This window comes from Protomyctophum bolini (genome assembly GCF_963924005.1).
Source record: "Protomyctophum bolini genome assembly, chromosome: 15".
Lineage (NCBI taxonomy): Eukaryota > Metazoa > Chordata > Actinopteri > Myctophiformes > Myctophidae > Protomyctophum > Protomyctophum bolini.
Genome location: NC_137876.1, coordinates 22,249,993 through 22,265,562, shown reverse-complemented (window position 1 = coordinate 22,265,562; position 15,570 = coordinate 22,249,993). Strand labels below are relative to the sequence as shown.

The 15,570-nt window shown below is 42.1% G+C and overlaps 1 protein-coding gene across 1 annotated transcript in view; it reads right to left on the bottom strand.

The window, feature by feature from the left end:
• Positions 1-14,512, bottom strand: part of ralgapa2 (Ral GTPase activating protein catalytic subunit alpha 2) — a 186,749-nt gene extending 172,237 nt beyond the window's left edge. Inside the window, 1 exon segment of the mRNA XM_080784277.1 lies at positions 14,270-14,512. Coding sequence (XP_080640403.1) covers positions 14,270-14,375 — 106 coding nt within the window. The 5' untranslated portion in view covers positions 14,376-14,512.
• Positions 14,513-15,570: the final 1,058 nt, after the last annotated feature.

The following is a 15,570-nucleotide window of genomic DNA, read 5'->3' as shown; positions in this document are numbered from 1 at the left end:
GATTTTGACAGCAGATTTTAGTTTTAGTCACAGTCTCTTGAATAGCTTTAATCACATTTTAGTCACCTGGAATGTTTTAGTGTTTAGTTTGAAAATAGGCAAATAGCCAATCTACAAGCTCACAACCCGCCGTGAGCTTATATAGATCAGCTATTTTCAGCATGCAACCAATAAGTGTAAAATGACTTGTACTGGATCTCTTGTCCACTATAGTCCCTTCCTAGTCTAGTTTCTATTTGTTGACGAAATTGTCAATATATTTAGTCAGTTGGGTTTAGTCATCATACCTTAGTTTTCATTTAGTTTGTCAGTGAACAAAGGTAAGTGGACGGACATTTTTCGTCACAGTTTTTAGTCTAAATCAACACTGCCGTGGATGAATCAACTCCATGGTGGTTGGGCAGTAACTTTAGCCCCTGTGCTGTGCCAGTGCCACCCGGAGACTCTCCGCTGTGTGAAAACATAATGGGGCATGTCATTTCATTAGGGTGTCGCCGTGCCAAAATATTGCATGAATGAACGCTTCTCAACGTGCAGCCAGCGCCGTGCTGTGTAACAGACTGTGGCCTAGACACTATAGCCCATTTTGACCCGAGGACGATTCTACAAATGACTTCTAAATCCTGACAGTTTTCTGAAAAACCCTAAGTTTCTATGTCAGTCGTTCTCAAACATTTTCATGTGAAGGACCCCCAAATAAATATGTAATTGGCCGCCGAGCCCCCGTCTGAAAATATGTTGTTCCAGGGACACCCCCCCCAGAAGCAAAGATTTGAGTTAAAAATGTTCCCTCTGGTAGGTAGTACCCTCACAAAAAGCATGCAGTAATCCTGGTCACTAAACTGCCTCCCCCTGGCCAGCCAGGGCGCCTGATGGAGGGGAAAGGAACTGGTTGGAATAACGTGTTCCTTCCACGCGCTACGTCCAGCCAGGGAAACTCCCCCCTGTCAGGTGTAAAGGAGCAACTTGGACACTCAGACATGAAGGAAGCATGAGTTCAAGTCCGTTGCTCTCCCCTTGTCCCCCATATATGGGGACTAGGTTGGTGGAGGGTGTGTAGAGCCCAGGATCACATTAGATGATTGACACAGGGGTGAAAAATGGGTTACAAAACCTGGGATAAAAAATATTAAAAAAATAAAAGTTCCCTCTGAAAGAATATATATACAAAGATTTGCGTCATTTTCACGTTTTTTTCCCAAAATAGCAGACCTACAAGTTCATAGCGAGCTTGTAGATCTGCTATTTTTCAACAGCTAAAGCATAACAGAAAAGGGGTTCCCGCACAAAATGGGCTAGTCATGTGACTCATCATGTCTGCACACAGCGCTGCAGGGAGTTGTACAATGCCGTGGCACTGGCTGAAGGCCCGTCACAATTATGACATAATCGCCTTAATTGCAATTATTTGAGATAATAAAAAATAGCAGAAATAGCAGATCTACAAGATTGCACCACATCACAAAGCTTGTAGATCATTATGAGATATCAGTACATTTTTTGTATTTTTGTATTTGAATTATTATCTGACCTGTGCAATGTATTTTATTACGCAATTTAACCATTAATCGCAAAAACGTGTGCGACAATTAGTCGTCAACTTAAACTTTGTAACCATGACAGCCCTACTCTGAGCGGCTAATCGTGGCAGCTCAATGACAGGCAGCTGTCGACTGGTAACCGTCTCTCAATCAAGGAGCACCACAGTGGAAAGTGTGTGACTTTATTGGGTCACCCCTCGATGATATTAATCATAATTTATGCTTTCTATTAACCCAGAGTGACAAGCAGTTAGCAAATAGCCTGTGGCGTTATGTGGCAAGGCAGCCAGGGCATCACATAGCAAGTAGTAAAACACTCTCAGACACAACCTGCGCCTAGAATCCATGCATGCATGCATTCCCCAATTAGTCGTTTTTAGCACATTCAAAGGATTGCGCTATATAAACGCCCAGTGTGTATTTGGATGGAGCTTAAAGCAGGCTTGTACAGACTACCAGAGTCACCACACTGATGCGGTTTCCAAAATGAAGGCTCAAGCTTGCGTCGAATCTACATTAACACATTAAAAGATCTACAAAGCTCAAGACGAGTCGGGGCATTTGTAGAAAGTCGAGGGCCCCCAAATTGTACAGTATGTGTATCTGGCCGCAGACTGCCATCTGAAAATGTTTTGCGCCAAATTTATGATTAAAAAATAAATTAAGATTATTCAAAGTTTTCCCAAACATACTTTCAGAAATCGCTGTGAGCTTTAATATCTGCATTTCTTTTTTTGTATAGCCAACATGGGTAAAGTGGTTGAAGTGATTGTGATTCTACTTTTGCTGGGGATCCATGGAGGGGATCCATGGACCCCACTTTGAGAACCACTGGTGTAGAGGGAAAACAGGAGGGAGCCTAGAACAGATCCCTGGGGGACTCCTGTCAATGAAGTATACACTACTGGTTAAAACGGATAAGACCACAGCTGACCGGCAGGACCTTGGACGTGCTGGAAAAGGCTATGGGATAGAATGTAAACATGGGGCTCAAATCCGATTGCTGTAACAACCTGCACTGCACATCCAACTTAGCGTCCAACGAGGAACCAGTGGAACTGGACAGACCGGTTTTGTTGTTGGCTTTCATGTGGATTGTGGAGTACTGTATGCACACGGGGAAGGAAAGAAAATACCTTGAGCAATAAGATGAGATGCTGAAAGTTTACAGAGATTGCCAAACTCTCCCCTGGAGCTGAAATACCAAATGGACAGAGGCGTCGGCGTCCTCGACGTGCAACTCAATGCTTACATAACGGTCAACAAAACTAAAGGCTTAAAAAGCCTTTATATATCTATTTTTTTTTTACCACTGCCAAGGCGGACAAGCTTCACTTTCATGTCAGTATTTCCTTGGGAAAGAAACCTCCCCAAACACAGAAAAGAAGGGCATAGAATATAGGCCATGTGAAATTAAACTAAGCATTTTCGTTACCCTGTTATTGTCCAAAGTCCAAAGCAAATACAAAGTAAAGAGGGAGTGGGGTGGGGGCATATTGTAAATTACTGTTTCCAAAACAGTGGGTCTGGCCAATATTTATGAGTCGCGACTCGACTTCCCTCTCCCCTGACATTATTTAACAAAAGATGCTCACAACGTGGCGCGAAAGCAAATCTTCGCTAGTTTGGGTCCCGGGAAAACAGGCTAATAAAGTTTGGGAACCACTGCTGTAAAATTATTCAACTGGTATCCTGGTGCTGATCTGAATTCAGGATGAAATCAAAGGAGTAATTTACCAGTCATACATCATTAATCCAACCAGTTCCCTTTCTATCAGTATCAGCTAGCTGTCTGCATGGCTGAGCTTTGGTTGAGAACATAATTAACCTGCTGCCCGCCCGCAGAGATGTGTGGCAGAGTATTGTTAAGTAGCAGATCTACAAGATCGCCTTGCGTTGCGTTTTACGCTGCGTTTCGAGCTTGTAGATGACACTGTAATACTGTACACACGACAGTTGTTCCAATAGTGATTCTTCCTAAAATGCTGGTAATCGCTATCGGCAAGTATGACAGTCAGACTATGCCATTCCAAAACACCATATGATCATTCATCACGTGATAATTATGACATTCACAGTACTCAATAACTTTGTATTTTGAATGCTTCAGCACTACGGTTGTTTTTGTTTTTTTTCCCCCATCAGTGGTTCTCAAATGTTTACATTTCAAGCACCTCCCTAACTCAGACTGTACACCTGTACACACTTACAGACCTGGGTTCATGACGTGGTCAAAAACAATCAACCAAGGTGTTGCACACTGCGGAAACAGAAACGTGTATCAACATCTCATGTTCTTTCCTTTTCATTGGCACCATTGCTACACCACCTCCATTCATTCAGGTCTCTGGCTGCTGACTCTGCATTAATAGACTGAAGACCTGTACAGTCGCTTAGTTGAGAACAAACGAAAAATAGTCATCCGTTTCTGTACTGCGACATCCACAACATATTCGTACCTATTATTTTAAGTAACACACCGTTTCCTAAAAAAAAAATCAGTCAAAACCGGGCAGCGCAGGCGAGTGAATATGCCCTCGTTTTGTGTTGCCTTCCATCTTTTCTAAAGATTTCCACATTTTTCTAAAATAATTTGATAAATAACCAAAGAAATACCCTAAATTCGAAAACAAACAACTGTTTCTCTCATTTCTATCACTATTTTTGCGAGACACAGTCATACGCCCAAGTATAAAATACAGCATTCATTTAAAAACTTAAAAAACAAAAAAGATGAAATGTCCAACAGTGACGATCTTTTTCATGGTACACACAGTAGTGTTTGCAATGCTAATTGCTTTGGGGAGGGCAGCACATAGGCTTCTTTATGCTGCCACAAGATCTTTCATCTTAGCGTCGGCACCCATTTAGACCTGAGGCCGATTAAAAAGAAATGGCTTCTAATTCTAAATCCTAACAGCTTTCTGTAAAAACCTATGTTTCCATGTCAGTGGCCGCCGACCCCCATCTGAAAATATGTTGTTCCAGCGACCCCCCCCCCCCCCCAGAAGCAAAGATTTCAGTTAAATACGTTTGCTCTGAAAGAATATATATTCAAAGATTTGTGCCACATGTCACTCGGTGACCCGCTACGAGCTTGTAGTTCTGCTATTTTCCAATAGCTAAAGTATAACATATGGGTATCAGAGGAAGTGCCACCCGTGAGGATGATGCCACCTCACCAGCAGGAATATCAAGAGGACATGACCGTTAGACACGGCCTCCTCCCATAACCAAAACCCTCTGAAAGACATTTCTAGAACAACAAGAAATAGTACGACTCAGCCAAAACCCAATGGTGGCAGCAGGCTTTGTGAATGGGCTTTATGTATTTGATGTATTACCATGTTTCTTTGTTCTTGCTTACTGTAAATCGCTCTGGATTAAGATGGCTAAATTGTAAATTGGCTCAAACTCGAAATGTGTTTTTGAGCCGCTTGTAGAGATCAGCTATTTTCACAATTTATTTTTTTCAGTTTCACTGTTTTTGAAAGTATAAAAATGTGTTAAAACCAGGTAAAGGTCACACTTTATGGACCCAGCCATGGGTAAATCCCTCACTTTTATAATCATTATTTTTAGGGTTATAGGTATTATGAATGCAACACAACGTTACACAATACTGATGATAGTGCTGTCAAACTAGTTTATGAAGCCATCTATGAAAAGGTTTAGTCATCAACACAATTATTTTAATACAATATAATATGTAGTAGTCGGGTTCCCGGCTTCATCTCTCTCTCTCTCTCTCTCAGCTGAGGGTTACTTGGCCTGAAAAAACACTGAAGAACCCCTTCTCCAACAATTTATTTTAAAGATATAAAGCTCTCATTCTCTGCGTTCCTTCCTCGCCATGCTCCTGGAAGGAGCAGAGATGCACACAGCAGTCAGGGCCTCAACGATACAAGCTGCCATTCTTCTCCTCAGAAACATGAGACACAGAGTCACGCTAATGGCTGTCTAGTATCACTTAACCTCTGCAGCCAGACACACACATGTTCAATATCAATTAGCAAGATCACAGCCCCGGGGCCACGTCTTTGATAATGCCACATGTCACAGAGCAGATAACCGGATACACATTGAATGAGTTGTCCTCCCTGAACGAGCTCGACATGCTTTGATCTAAAAGAAATAAGCTAAACGAGACACAGTCTAATGAGCAACCTTGAACTATTAGTCAAGTAATTGGCGGAGCAAATCCACGTCTTCAATGGAATATGTTCATTTTCAATCTTAGTGTTATTGTCGATATTAATTAGGTAGTTGAACTGCATATAATTGATTAAATTACAATTAATTTGGGGAACCGACAGTAACCGACAGCATTTTGAAGTGTGTGCCCTCTGTCTTGATATTCCAGGAAGGCGATTTGATAATAAACAAGTCGTGTACAGTTTAGGGACACAGTAAACGAGTGTTTGCTGTTTATTGGTACTCTCAAAGTTAAATTAACACTCTGGATCTAGCTAACGGTGTACAGTATGAATGAACAGAATGATCAGATAACCTACGCCTGGACACAGCTAATCTGCCATCAAACACACAGTAGTATAGCCTCTTCAGAGGTGCTTTACAATGGTGGGAATGTCACTCATAAACACGGTATCAGTATCGGAGTGTATTCATTTAAAGTACCAGGACTTTGAGTGCCGGCTATTTCTTTCATACTGGGGAGGTGGGAATGTCACAGTCACACAGACATATGTCAGAAACACTAAAGAAAACAGGTGATCAGACGCCAATGCAAATGGGATGTAAATTCAGCACGGGCTTGCTTTACCTTTAGAGCGAAAGATAGAGACATGCAGGGAGATTCAAAGAACATCTTTGTTCTCCATCTCTTTCCGCAAAACTGGCAGGCGCCAGGCGCCAGTTTTTCTAATAAACAAGAGTTTCATCAGGCATTTTTCCCAGTACGACTCTTTGATGTGACATACGGATAAGACTGTGAGTGACAAACCGTCTAGAAAAAATAGTCATACAGTGAAATTCTGTCTGGCTGATACAGTATATACCGTGTGAGGAGAACTGATGGCCTGGTGATGTGACTTCTATGTAATAACTGTTCCTGTATCATTGGAACAGTAGCTGACCACGTTATCTCCACCAGGCAGAGATATTGCATTTGCCCAGTCTGTGCGTCCGTGTCAGCGAGTGAGTCCACTCACTACTAGGCATGTACGCACAAAGTTACATCTTTGTGACTGCATACTGCACAGCGTTCACATACCAGCATGGCAAGGCAATAAGGCATGGCACCGTTTCGCATTGGCACACACTCACTACAGTGCAGTGGTTCTAGTGGTGGATAATGCTTTCAATCTCACGCTAGATATGTATCATATACGATACAGAGGCCACGATAGGCTATGTTGCACAAATACAATGAATCACTTTCAGGGCCACAGAGATATTTAACCCATTTTGACCTGAGATCAGATTAAAAAAAATGTCTTCTACATCCTGACAGTTTTCTGAAAAAGCTATGTTTCTATGTCAGTCGTTCTAACTTCCTACAATGCTGTGTTTCTATGTCAGTCGTTCCTACAAATAATGCTATGTTTCTATGTCAGTCGTTCCTACAATGCTATGTTTCTAATGTCAGTCAGACCTACAAGCTCGTAGCGCGCCACTCGGTGGCGCGCTACGAGCTTGTAGCAGTTTGAAGCACGATTTAATTAGTTAATTACTTCATACGAAAATAGCCGACCTGCAAGCTCACGACTTGCGCCACGGGTGCTTGTAGGTCGTGCGAAGGAACATAAATTAGGCAGAAGCTCTCGTGTCTTTCTTTAGACTTGGCAAATATAATGAGCTTTGTGTGAACTGTCAATTTCTCATGCAGCATGAAAACATAATTGGTGTCCTGAAAGCTTGTTGACAAATTGACAATTGAATGGCGCCGCACTGAAACTGATAAGCCATGTCACAAGTTTAAAAAGGCACAAATGGCAGTAGACTGTATGTGGACTCTGATTATAGTCTATCGGCGTCACACATTACTAGTGATGGGAGATTAATCGCTAACACATCGGTTAGTTAGTTGTTTTTAGATTAATCGGCATTGGTTCGATTAATTAATCAGACAGATAAATTCGGTCTGATTAATCGGTGTGTCTTTACAGATAAACAAGCCCAAAGTAACAGCTTGAACAGATCTACAACCTCACAATATTAAATATAAAAAGTTAAATTAAAGTTAAATTAAAAGTTAAATCTGACTTGCCTAAGCCTGCAGTGCAGACACCCTGTATTTTTCAGAATGGACAAATATATTATAATTTTTTCAATACAGAATTAGATCATGTTGACATAAGTAATATCGGTTATCAGCCATAACAGCAAATAATTATATCGGATATCGATATCGGCCAAAAATGTCTCATCGGCACATCCCCATTTCAAATCGCCCGCTGATGCAAACATAATTGACCCAAGGAAATAAGGAATTTAATTAATAGTCACACATACAGTAGTACAGTAGTAAAATGACAGAAAACTATCCATCCAGAATGGCGACCTGCAGCAGGACATGTTGAGACAGCTGAGCTGGGAGGCTACTGTATATAATTAATATATTTCTATCATCATGTTTGTCAACGTGCCACACTACTTTTCAATGTGTTCATTGTCCAAAGATCTGTCTGACCTGGCCTGGTTGCACAGTCTACAGTCTACCCTTTATCATATCCCTCCCCCCATTGCACTGTGCCCATTAAAACATACACATTACACACAGTCACACACAGTCACACACAACCCCGAAACAATGTCCTCACATGGGCCAGACAGACAGCAGGATGGAGGGGGGTCTCCTGTCCGTCCTGGGGGGGGGAGATATGCACCCTACCGACAGAGCTCACATTTCCAGATTCTCATTACTAGCATTGCTACTGTGCAAAGCGCTCACACGCTTCCAGTGGACATTCGTTAGTGGAGGAGATTTGAAAATGGTTTTCAACCACTTGACATGCAACCGTCCTACGTGCTTTCATGAAGAGTTTAAAAAAAAAATAGTTTGTGTCTGCTGCACCTATTATACCAAAATGCTGGTTAAGGGTGGTGGTGGTGGTGGTGGTGCATACAGTATTTGTGATCGCTAACTTCTTAAATCATTCAACAAAATAATCGTGGGATGTGTGTGCATTATGAAATCCAAATATATAATCTCTTTTAATGCTACAAGTTACAGTGGTGCACTTTGAAATTCAAATTGTATTTGACCCGTAGTAAAAAAAAACACAAGACCCAGAAGATTAAGAACTCAACAATAAAGGGTCTATTATTCACAGTTGTTTTGTGTAATTGTGGTAGTTAGTTGGTATATACACCGAGTTACAGTTGAAGTGTCAGAGTGTGAACAGCGAGCCTCCCCAGTGTAGGGGTCAAGAGACGATAAGAGGTTGCAGTTATCTGCAGCGTTAGCCTGAGTGCTTTCAAGGAGATGAGATCAGACGTGGAGAGATCTCAGCCCTTTACTTGAGCCGCGGCGGGCGGAGGACCTCCTTTGAGTGAGAGGCCTTTCCGAGTGACGACGTGGCGTTCTTTGTCGGATCCGACGTTTCACCTCGCGGCTTCCCCCGCATAAACAGCTGGGGACCCATACGCGTGTGACCCCTGACCTCGGCGTCACAAAAAAAAAGAAACGAGGGGAGGTCACCCACTTAAATGCACGCCCTCCACAAACACTAGAGTGCAAAGCTGGAGCCTCAATCCTCCTCTTGCTTAATCTCACAAATCTCTAACACAAACACCTACACCCACACACACACACACACAAACATGCACAATTGCACATGGCGGACTGTTATCACCAAAACACACACAAATTGTTTACCTTTGTTCCAAATGCATGTGATCAACAGTTCCAAGTTAAGCCCACGGCGTACTTTTGCATGCATAAAAACAAACAGCCTGGACCCTACAGTAGCCTATACTGTCTTCTTGCATTTGGCTAGTTTTTTTTATCCTGTGGGGGAGGGGTTTTTTGGACATAAATGCTGATGTTTAGGTTCCACTGTTACCTTCAGGCTGACTTGCTCAGAAACTGGGGCAGTGTCATGCAACGGTGAACGAATGCAGAATGAGTTTGGGGAGATACTGTAAACAAGGGTCTTGGGAATAGCCATTTGTGCATCCAGTATGAGAGAGAGAGAGACAGAGAGAGAGAGAGAGAGAGAGAGAGAGAGAGAGAGAGAGAGAGAGAGAGAGAGAGAGAGAGAGAGAGAGAGAGAGAGAGAGACAGTGTGTGATCAGGTGGTCTGCCTGCCCAGCTCCTGTAATTAACAGCCACAGCCAAATCCAGCCAGGCATGTCCAGGAACATTAACATGCAGAGAGAAGCCCTCACTCTGTCTAGCCCACAAGAAAAAACACAACAGAAACATTGTTTAAACTGCACCACGGATACTATAAGTAACTTAATGTGAAAGGCAGTTTGGTTTTCCTATCTCACATTGATTATACAATGAGTTGCCAGGATGCTGCCTGGGATGACACTGCACACAAAACATTGAACAACCAACAGGTGTTCAAAGCTGCAATTGTAAAGTTTACCTCCTCTCACGACAGAGAGCAGCAGATTCATTACAGCTAAAACAACACCTGGGTTTCCCATTCATGCAAGACGGAATCCTCACTTGGCCTGGGGAGATATTGGGCTAATGAGCTTCAGAAAAAAGGCTAAATTGTCAGTCAGTCTATCTTCGAGACCACCTGCGGATGTACCAGTTACAGACAGTATATTTTATTTACATATTAATGATACTCTATAATACCAATTGTGCTTTTAACTTAAGTGTGGGAGACTCACACTCTCACACCAGCCAAATGCAGTTACATTAGGGTTGTGCAGAGGACAATAGAGTCTGTGAAATACACATTAACTATCAATGTCTATCCTTGAGCTACTAGCCTATATTTGAGCATAAATTTAGCCTGGCCTATAGCCAGTCACTACTTCATGTTATGATCTCATCGCAGCTAAAGGTTATCCTGGCTGTATTGTTTGAAAGAACACCTTTTTTTTCCCACTTGCGGTGGCTTGATTTACAACTGCCCACAGAACCGCGGGTAATAAAAAGGGAAAGAGGCCATCTCTCTGTCTGTCCCTTCCAATGCCTGTTGTCCACTGCACCCCATCACTCATCAGCGCTTCCTGTCCACACAGGAACCAGGAGCACCGAGAGGAAATACTTCCTCGACTGAGAGGAGAGCAGAGCACTGCAATTGGAGGAGGCGGGTTGGGTGGGGTAGGGTTGGGGGGTGGCACGTACTACATGTTGGCCCCCGGCCGCTATCAGCTACTGGACAAACACGCCACCCTTATCTGGAAGACCCACATAAGGGCAAGAAAAACACAGCCGAGAAACAGACTGTAACAGCTATATATTGACCTCCTCCTGCTCGGCTGTGACTCGGTCTTAACATTTAATCTGTGCCATGAGAGCAGAAAGAAGCAGTGTAGACTTCCTACACCAACAAGCATGGTAGCTTAACCATTTAAACCCTGTATATGTTGTTGTACGAGCAGCACACACAAATACATTTTAGTGGTTGCACCACTCAAAAATGGCAGACAATATTGTTGGCTCAGAAAACATGAAACCAAGAGTCACTTGTCCAATGGACAAGTAAAAATGGAATGCACTTGTCCGGAAAGATTTATTAGTTACAGGACAAGCCTTATAAATGTAAAGCCCTGCGTCTATATTATAGGGACGCAAGGATTAATGTGGTTAAACATCTATTGATCCCAGTAAGAGGCAATTCAGGGGCAGAAGAATCACACAAGTGATTATGCACTCACATTGCATAAGAAGTGGAAGTTAAACTTTATGTTGAATGGGAACATTCTCTGCTATGTACTGAATTTGAGGGCTTTTGTTAAGCCAACCGACAGACAGGAGCAAAGCGGAAGAGGTGCCTGGGTGTTTTACCCATTTTGGACTGAGGCCAATCCTAAAAACGCTTCTAAATCCTGACCTACGTTTTCTAAAAAAACTTCAAATATTTATATAGCAGCATCAACATTTTTACATTTTTTAATACTGTACAGAACCCCAAGATGGGTTCTGGTCCAGAAGGGTTAGAACACCAAAAGGGGTACGCGCCCAGAATGGGTTAAGATTGGCTGCATGTTCTGTTTATAAAATGTGAGTGTGAAGCTAAATTTGTGTGACTGCAACTGCATATACCTAGCGTTGCTTTATGTGCGGATTGTGCACCTAGAAATGCACATAACTGACATGTAAATAGATTTGTTTTTGTATTCTGGTGGAATGTATCAGGAAATGCTGGTCTACGGCTAACATATCAAATTATGCTCTCAGAAATCAATGTACGTTTTATTCTTTGTGCAGTCACATTGGTGCTGGTTCAACGACCAACCAAAGTGATATTATCTCTCATAGAAAGATGCCGTGCATTTTTTAATTGGAACAGAAGAAACGTTTGTGCTAATGACTAAAGTCTCTTTCATAGTCTGGATTTTCGGTGGTGAGGTGACCACCGAAACTACAACATGACGTCACTGAGCCGCAGTGAAGAGCAAACCACCGCTCTCCCCAGCCATTCTCTCTGTTTTTACTCACCACCCCTCATCCAACCACAACATTGGCGACATCCAAACCACCGGTCACCTCACCACTGAAGCGGTGGTCACCTCACCACCGAAAATCCAAACTATGAATAGGCCTTTAGGCACTCTAGATTGAGATTCTAGACTGACTGGAGAAATGCATTCCTCCCAAATTTCAGAATACAACCCTTCAATTATTGTTCGGCTAAGGAAGAATCTCACTCTTCTACACCAATGGTTCTCAATGTGGGGACGGGGTCCAGGGGAGGTTCCAGGGGATCATTGTTAAACATCTGAATAATTGTATTTACAAGACATAGTAGACGATGTAGATTGTAGAATAATTGTTATTTTGATCATACATTGCCGTTATCTCTCTGTTGAACAATAAAAGCTAGCTATGTTATTATCACCTCCTGTTAACATAATATTGTGTGATAAATAATGTCAGTCTGTGGACAGAAAAATCCTTAGTGGATGCGAATTGCAAATTAGGAAATGGACACCAATTTGAAAAGGTTTCGTACCAGAATCTGCATAAAGAGAATTGTTTTGATTAGATTAGATTTGATTAAGTACAGAATTAAAATGTAGAGAGTGGGAAAACTATGATCTGATTCGTAATAGTCATTCTTATAGATTCTATAATTGGGTTAACTTCTAGAAATAATGTCAAAATTAAACTGCTCCTCGCCTCCTCCTCATTTTGCTGGGGACCCTCTGGAACCCCCCGAAAGACCCATGGGAGTCCCCTGGAACACACATTGAGAACCACGTGTTCTGGGCTATGTACTGTATAGGTAACCGTACACACATGCGCGCGTGCGCACACACGCACACACACACACACACACACACACACACACACACACACACACAAAACAATCAAACTGGATCCTATATACAGACCAATGTCTGTTATTAGACACACAACTAATGACATGCAATTGAACTTCAAACATCCACAATTACACATCACTGGTCTGACTGAGGTGTTTTGTACTATCACTCTCCTCCTCTCTCTGTTATCTTTGGGTTCCATTGTTGTTGTCTTTTTGTTCTACCTGTGTGGTTATTCTGTTCATTATGCATGTTGTCATGAGGAAGCCCCCCCCCCCCCCCCCCTCCCTGCACAACTGTTTTGCATTATATTACGCAGTCTATATGTCGTGTTATTTTGAATGAACTAGTCAAATACAATAAATGTCGTAAGATGACAACAATGAGACTAGAATAGACGTTAGCAGCTAGTTGTTGGTCACAGCAGCAGGCTAACGTTGGCACTAGCATGAATACACCTGCTCCAGAGACCGTGACAGGTTCATTATTGTTCTGCTTTGTTGTAGGAAAAACAATGCCACTTCATATTTCCTGACAACAGCGAGCAGTGAACGTGAACACAGGTTAATTATGTAACGTTATGAATGGATTATAACATGGCATTTAATGTCGTTATAGTTAGTTCAGGCATCATTTAAATTAAGCTGCTAGCGGTGCTAAACGCAGCGCAGAATGGATGCGTCAACACAGGGGAAATAACACACACACCTCCGGCTAGAGGACTTCAAAGTAAGACCATCCCTTTTGGATAGTGTAATTGTTATGTTGATCAATAAATGTTCTAATGCAACACGGTACTAGATTATGTTTGTTTATCTTAGTAGTGACTGTAAACAAATATGTATATTAGTATAAGATGGTGATTTTTAAATGCATGTATACAATCTCCATGTATGTCAAATTAAATTAGCAAAAAAAAAAGAAAAGAAAGCAAGCAGAATCGACCAATATCCGGTGATATTTGTATCTTATATCTGTTCCTTTAACTCGTCTTCTTTAACTTGACGCAGCTTCCACTCAGATAATTTCAGACAGATCGAGAGACGCTCGAGCGGTGCTGGACTGGAGGTGTTTTTTGCTAATGCTAACGCTAGCGGCTCCGGGGCGAATATTGTATTCGTAGGAGACCGTTTCAAACTCGGCTCGTGTGTCACCTGCCGGGTTTTGAAATGGTCTCCTACGAATTATTCGTCTCCCCGGTCCGGTGCACCAACAGCACCACCAGCACTACACCCCCCCCACACACACACACACACACACACACACACACACACACAGTCACAGACACCGGTGACATGTCCACTCACCTAGCAGGGATCGGAGGTGCTTCAGGCGCGTCAGAACATCCTTCTTTGGGTCCAGAACTTTCTGTGTTGATTTCTTGACGTCTCCATGTCCCCGTCGGGTGAACATTCCGCTGTAAAATGCAATGGTGAAACCCCGAAATGTAGCACAGCACCTTTCTTCTTTTTAACCATGAAACGGTCGGTCCCGTTCTGTTCTGTTCTGTTTCTGTTCCGTGCGGTGTGACACTTTCCTCCTCCTCGCCAGCCAGCGACACCACCATCTATGCAGGAGGAGGGTGAATGTTTACTGAACAAGCGTGACACACGGAATGGATGCGGCCGTGATGTCACCCTCGTGTGCGGAAGTCCGTGGATTCATTGTTGTATTGTAAATATTGCATGTACTGTATTGTTTTTCTCTACATTTGTCCTATTCGTTTATTTTCTGTTTGTTTGTGATGTAGACTACATTTGACCTGAATTGCTTATCATATTTCTTCTCGAGGGGAATAATAAAATAAAAAATAAAGCACAATTATAGGATGGTTTGCCTTTGCACTTGGCTACAATGACAATGTAGTTCATTTTGGTCACAATTAACAAGCTCTTGTTAATGCTTTTGCATATATGTTAATTAATATGTATCAAACCAACAAAGGAATGAACCACATTTTATTGATTGATTGATTGATTGATTGATTGATTGCTTTTGAAACAGTTTGAAAAGTTAGGTACAGTTATACAATAATGTTAAAAGAATGACACAAAAATCCCTGAGGGCTTGTTTCCATTGTGGTCCTTTGTATTCAGTTCATCATCAAAGACATATAATGACACATACAATATACTATTCAAGAAATCATTTGGTTTTGAAGGAGTCAAGGGAGTTGCATGTCTTAATGACTGTTGGTAGGGCGTTCCACATTTTGATGGCATAGGAGCTAAATTAATTTAGTCCCTTGTTTGTGCCGAATCTGGGTTGCACATGGTTTGTTGAACTTCCTCTGGTGTTGTGGGTGTGGACTTTGTTGACATTAAGGAAGTATTTAGACAGGTACATGGGTAGCCCCTCTCGGAACCCTACATAAAGCTTTTATGAAATTTGATGGGCGCTTTATACGTAGGGTTCCTGGTCATGCTAAGATTTTTAAATGCGATTGTTGGAACGCGGATATACACAAACTCATCGTTTAGTCGATCGGCGCGGTATTACGACGCTTTTTATTGTGTTTGTTTACGGATGTGCGAACTATAAGTACCTTACATACCTCTGATAAAATCTCCTGTGTCGCGGAAGCCGTTAAGTATTTTTAATCCATGTT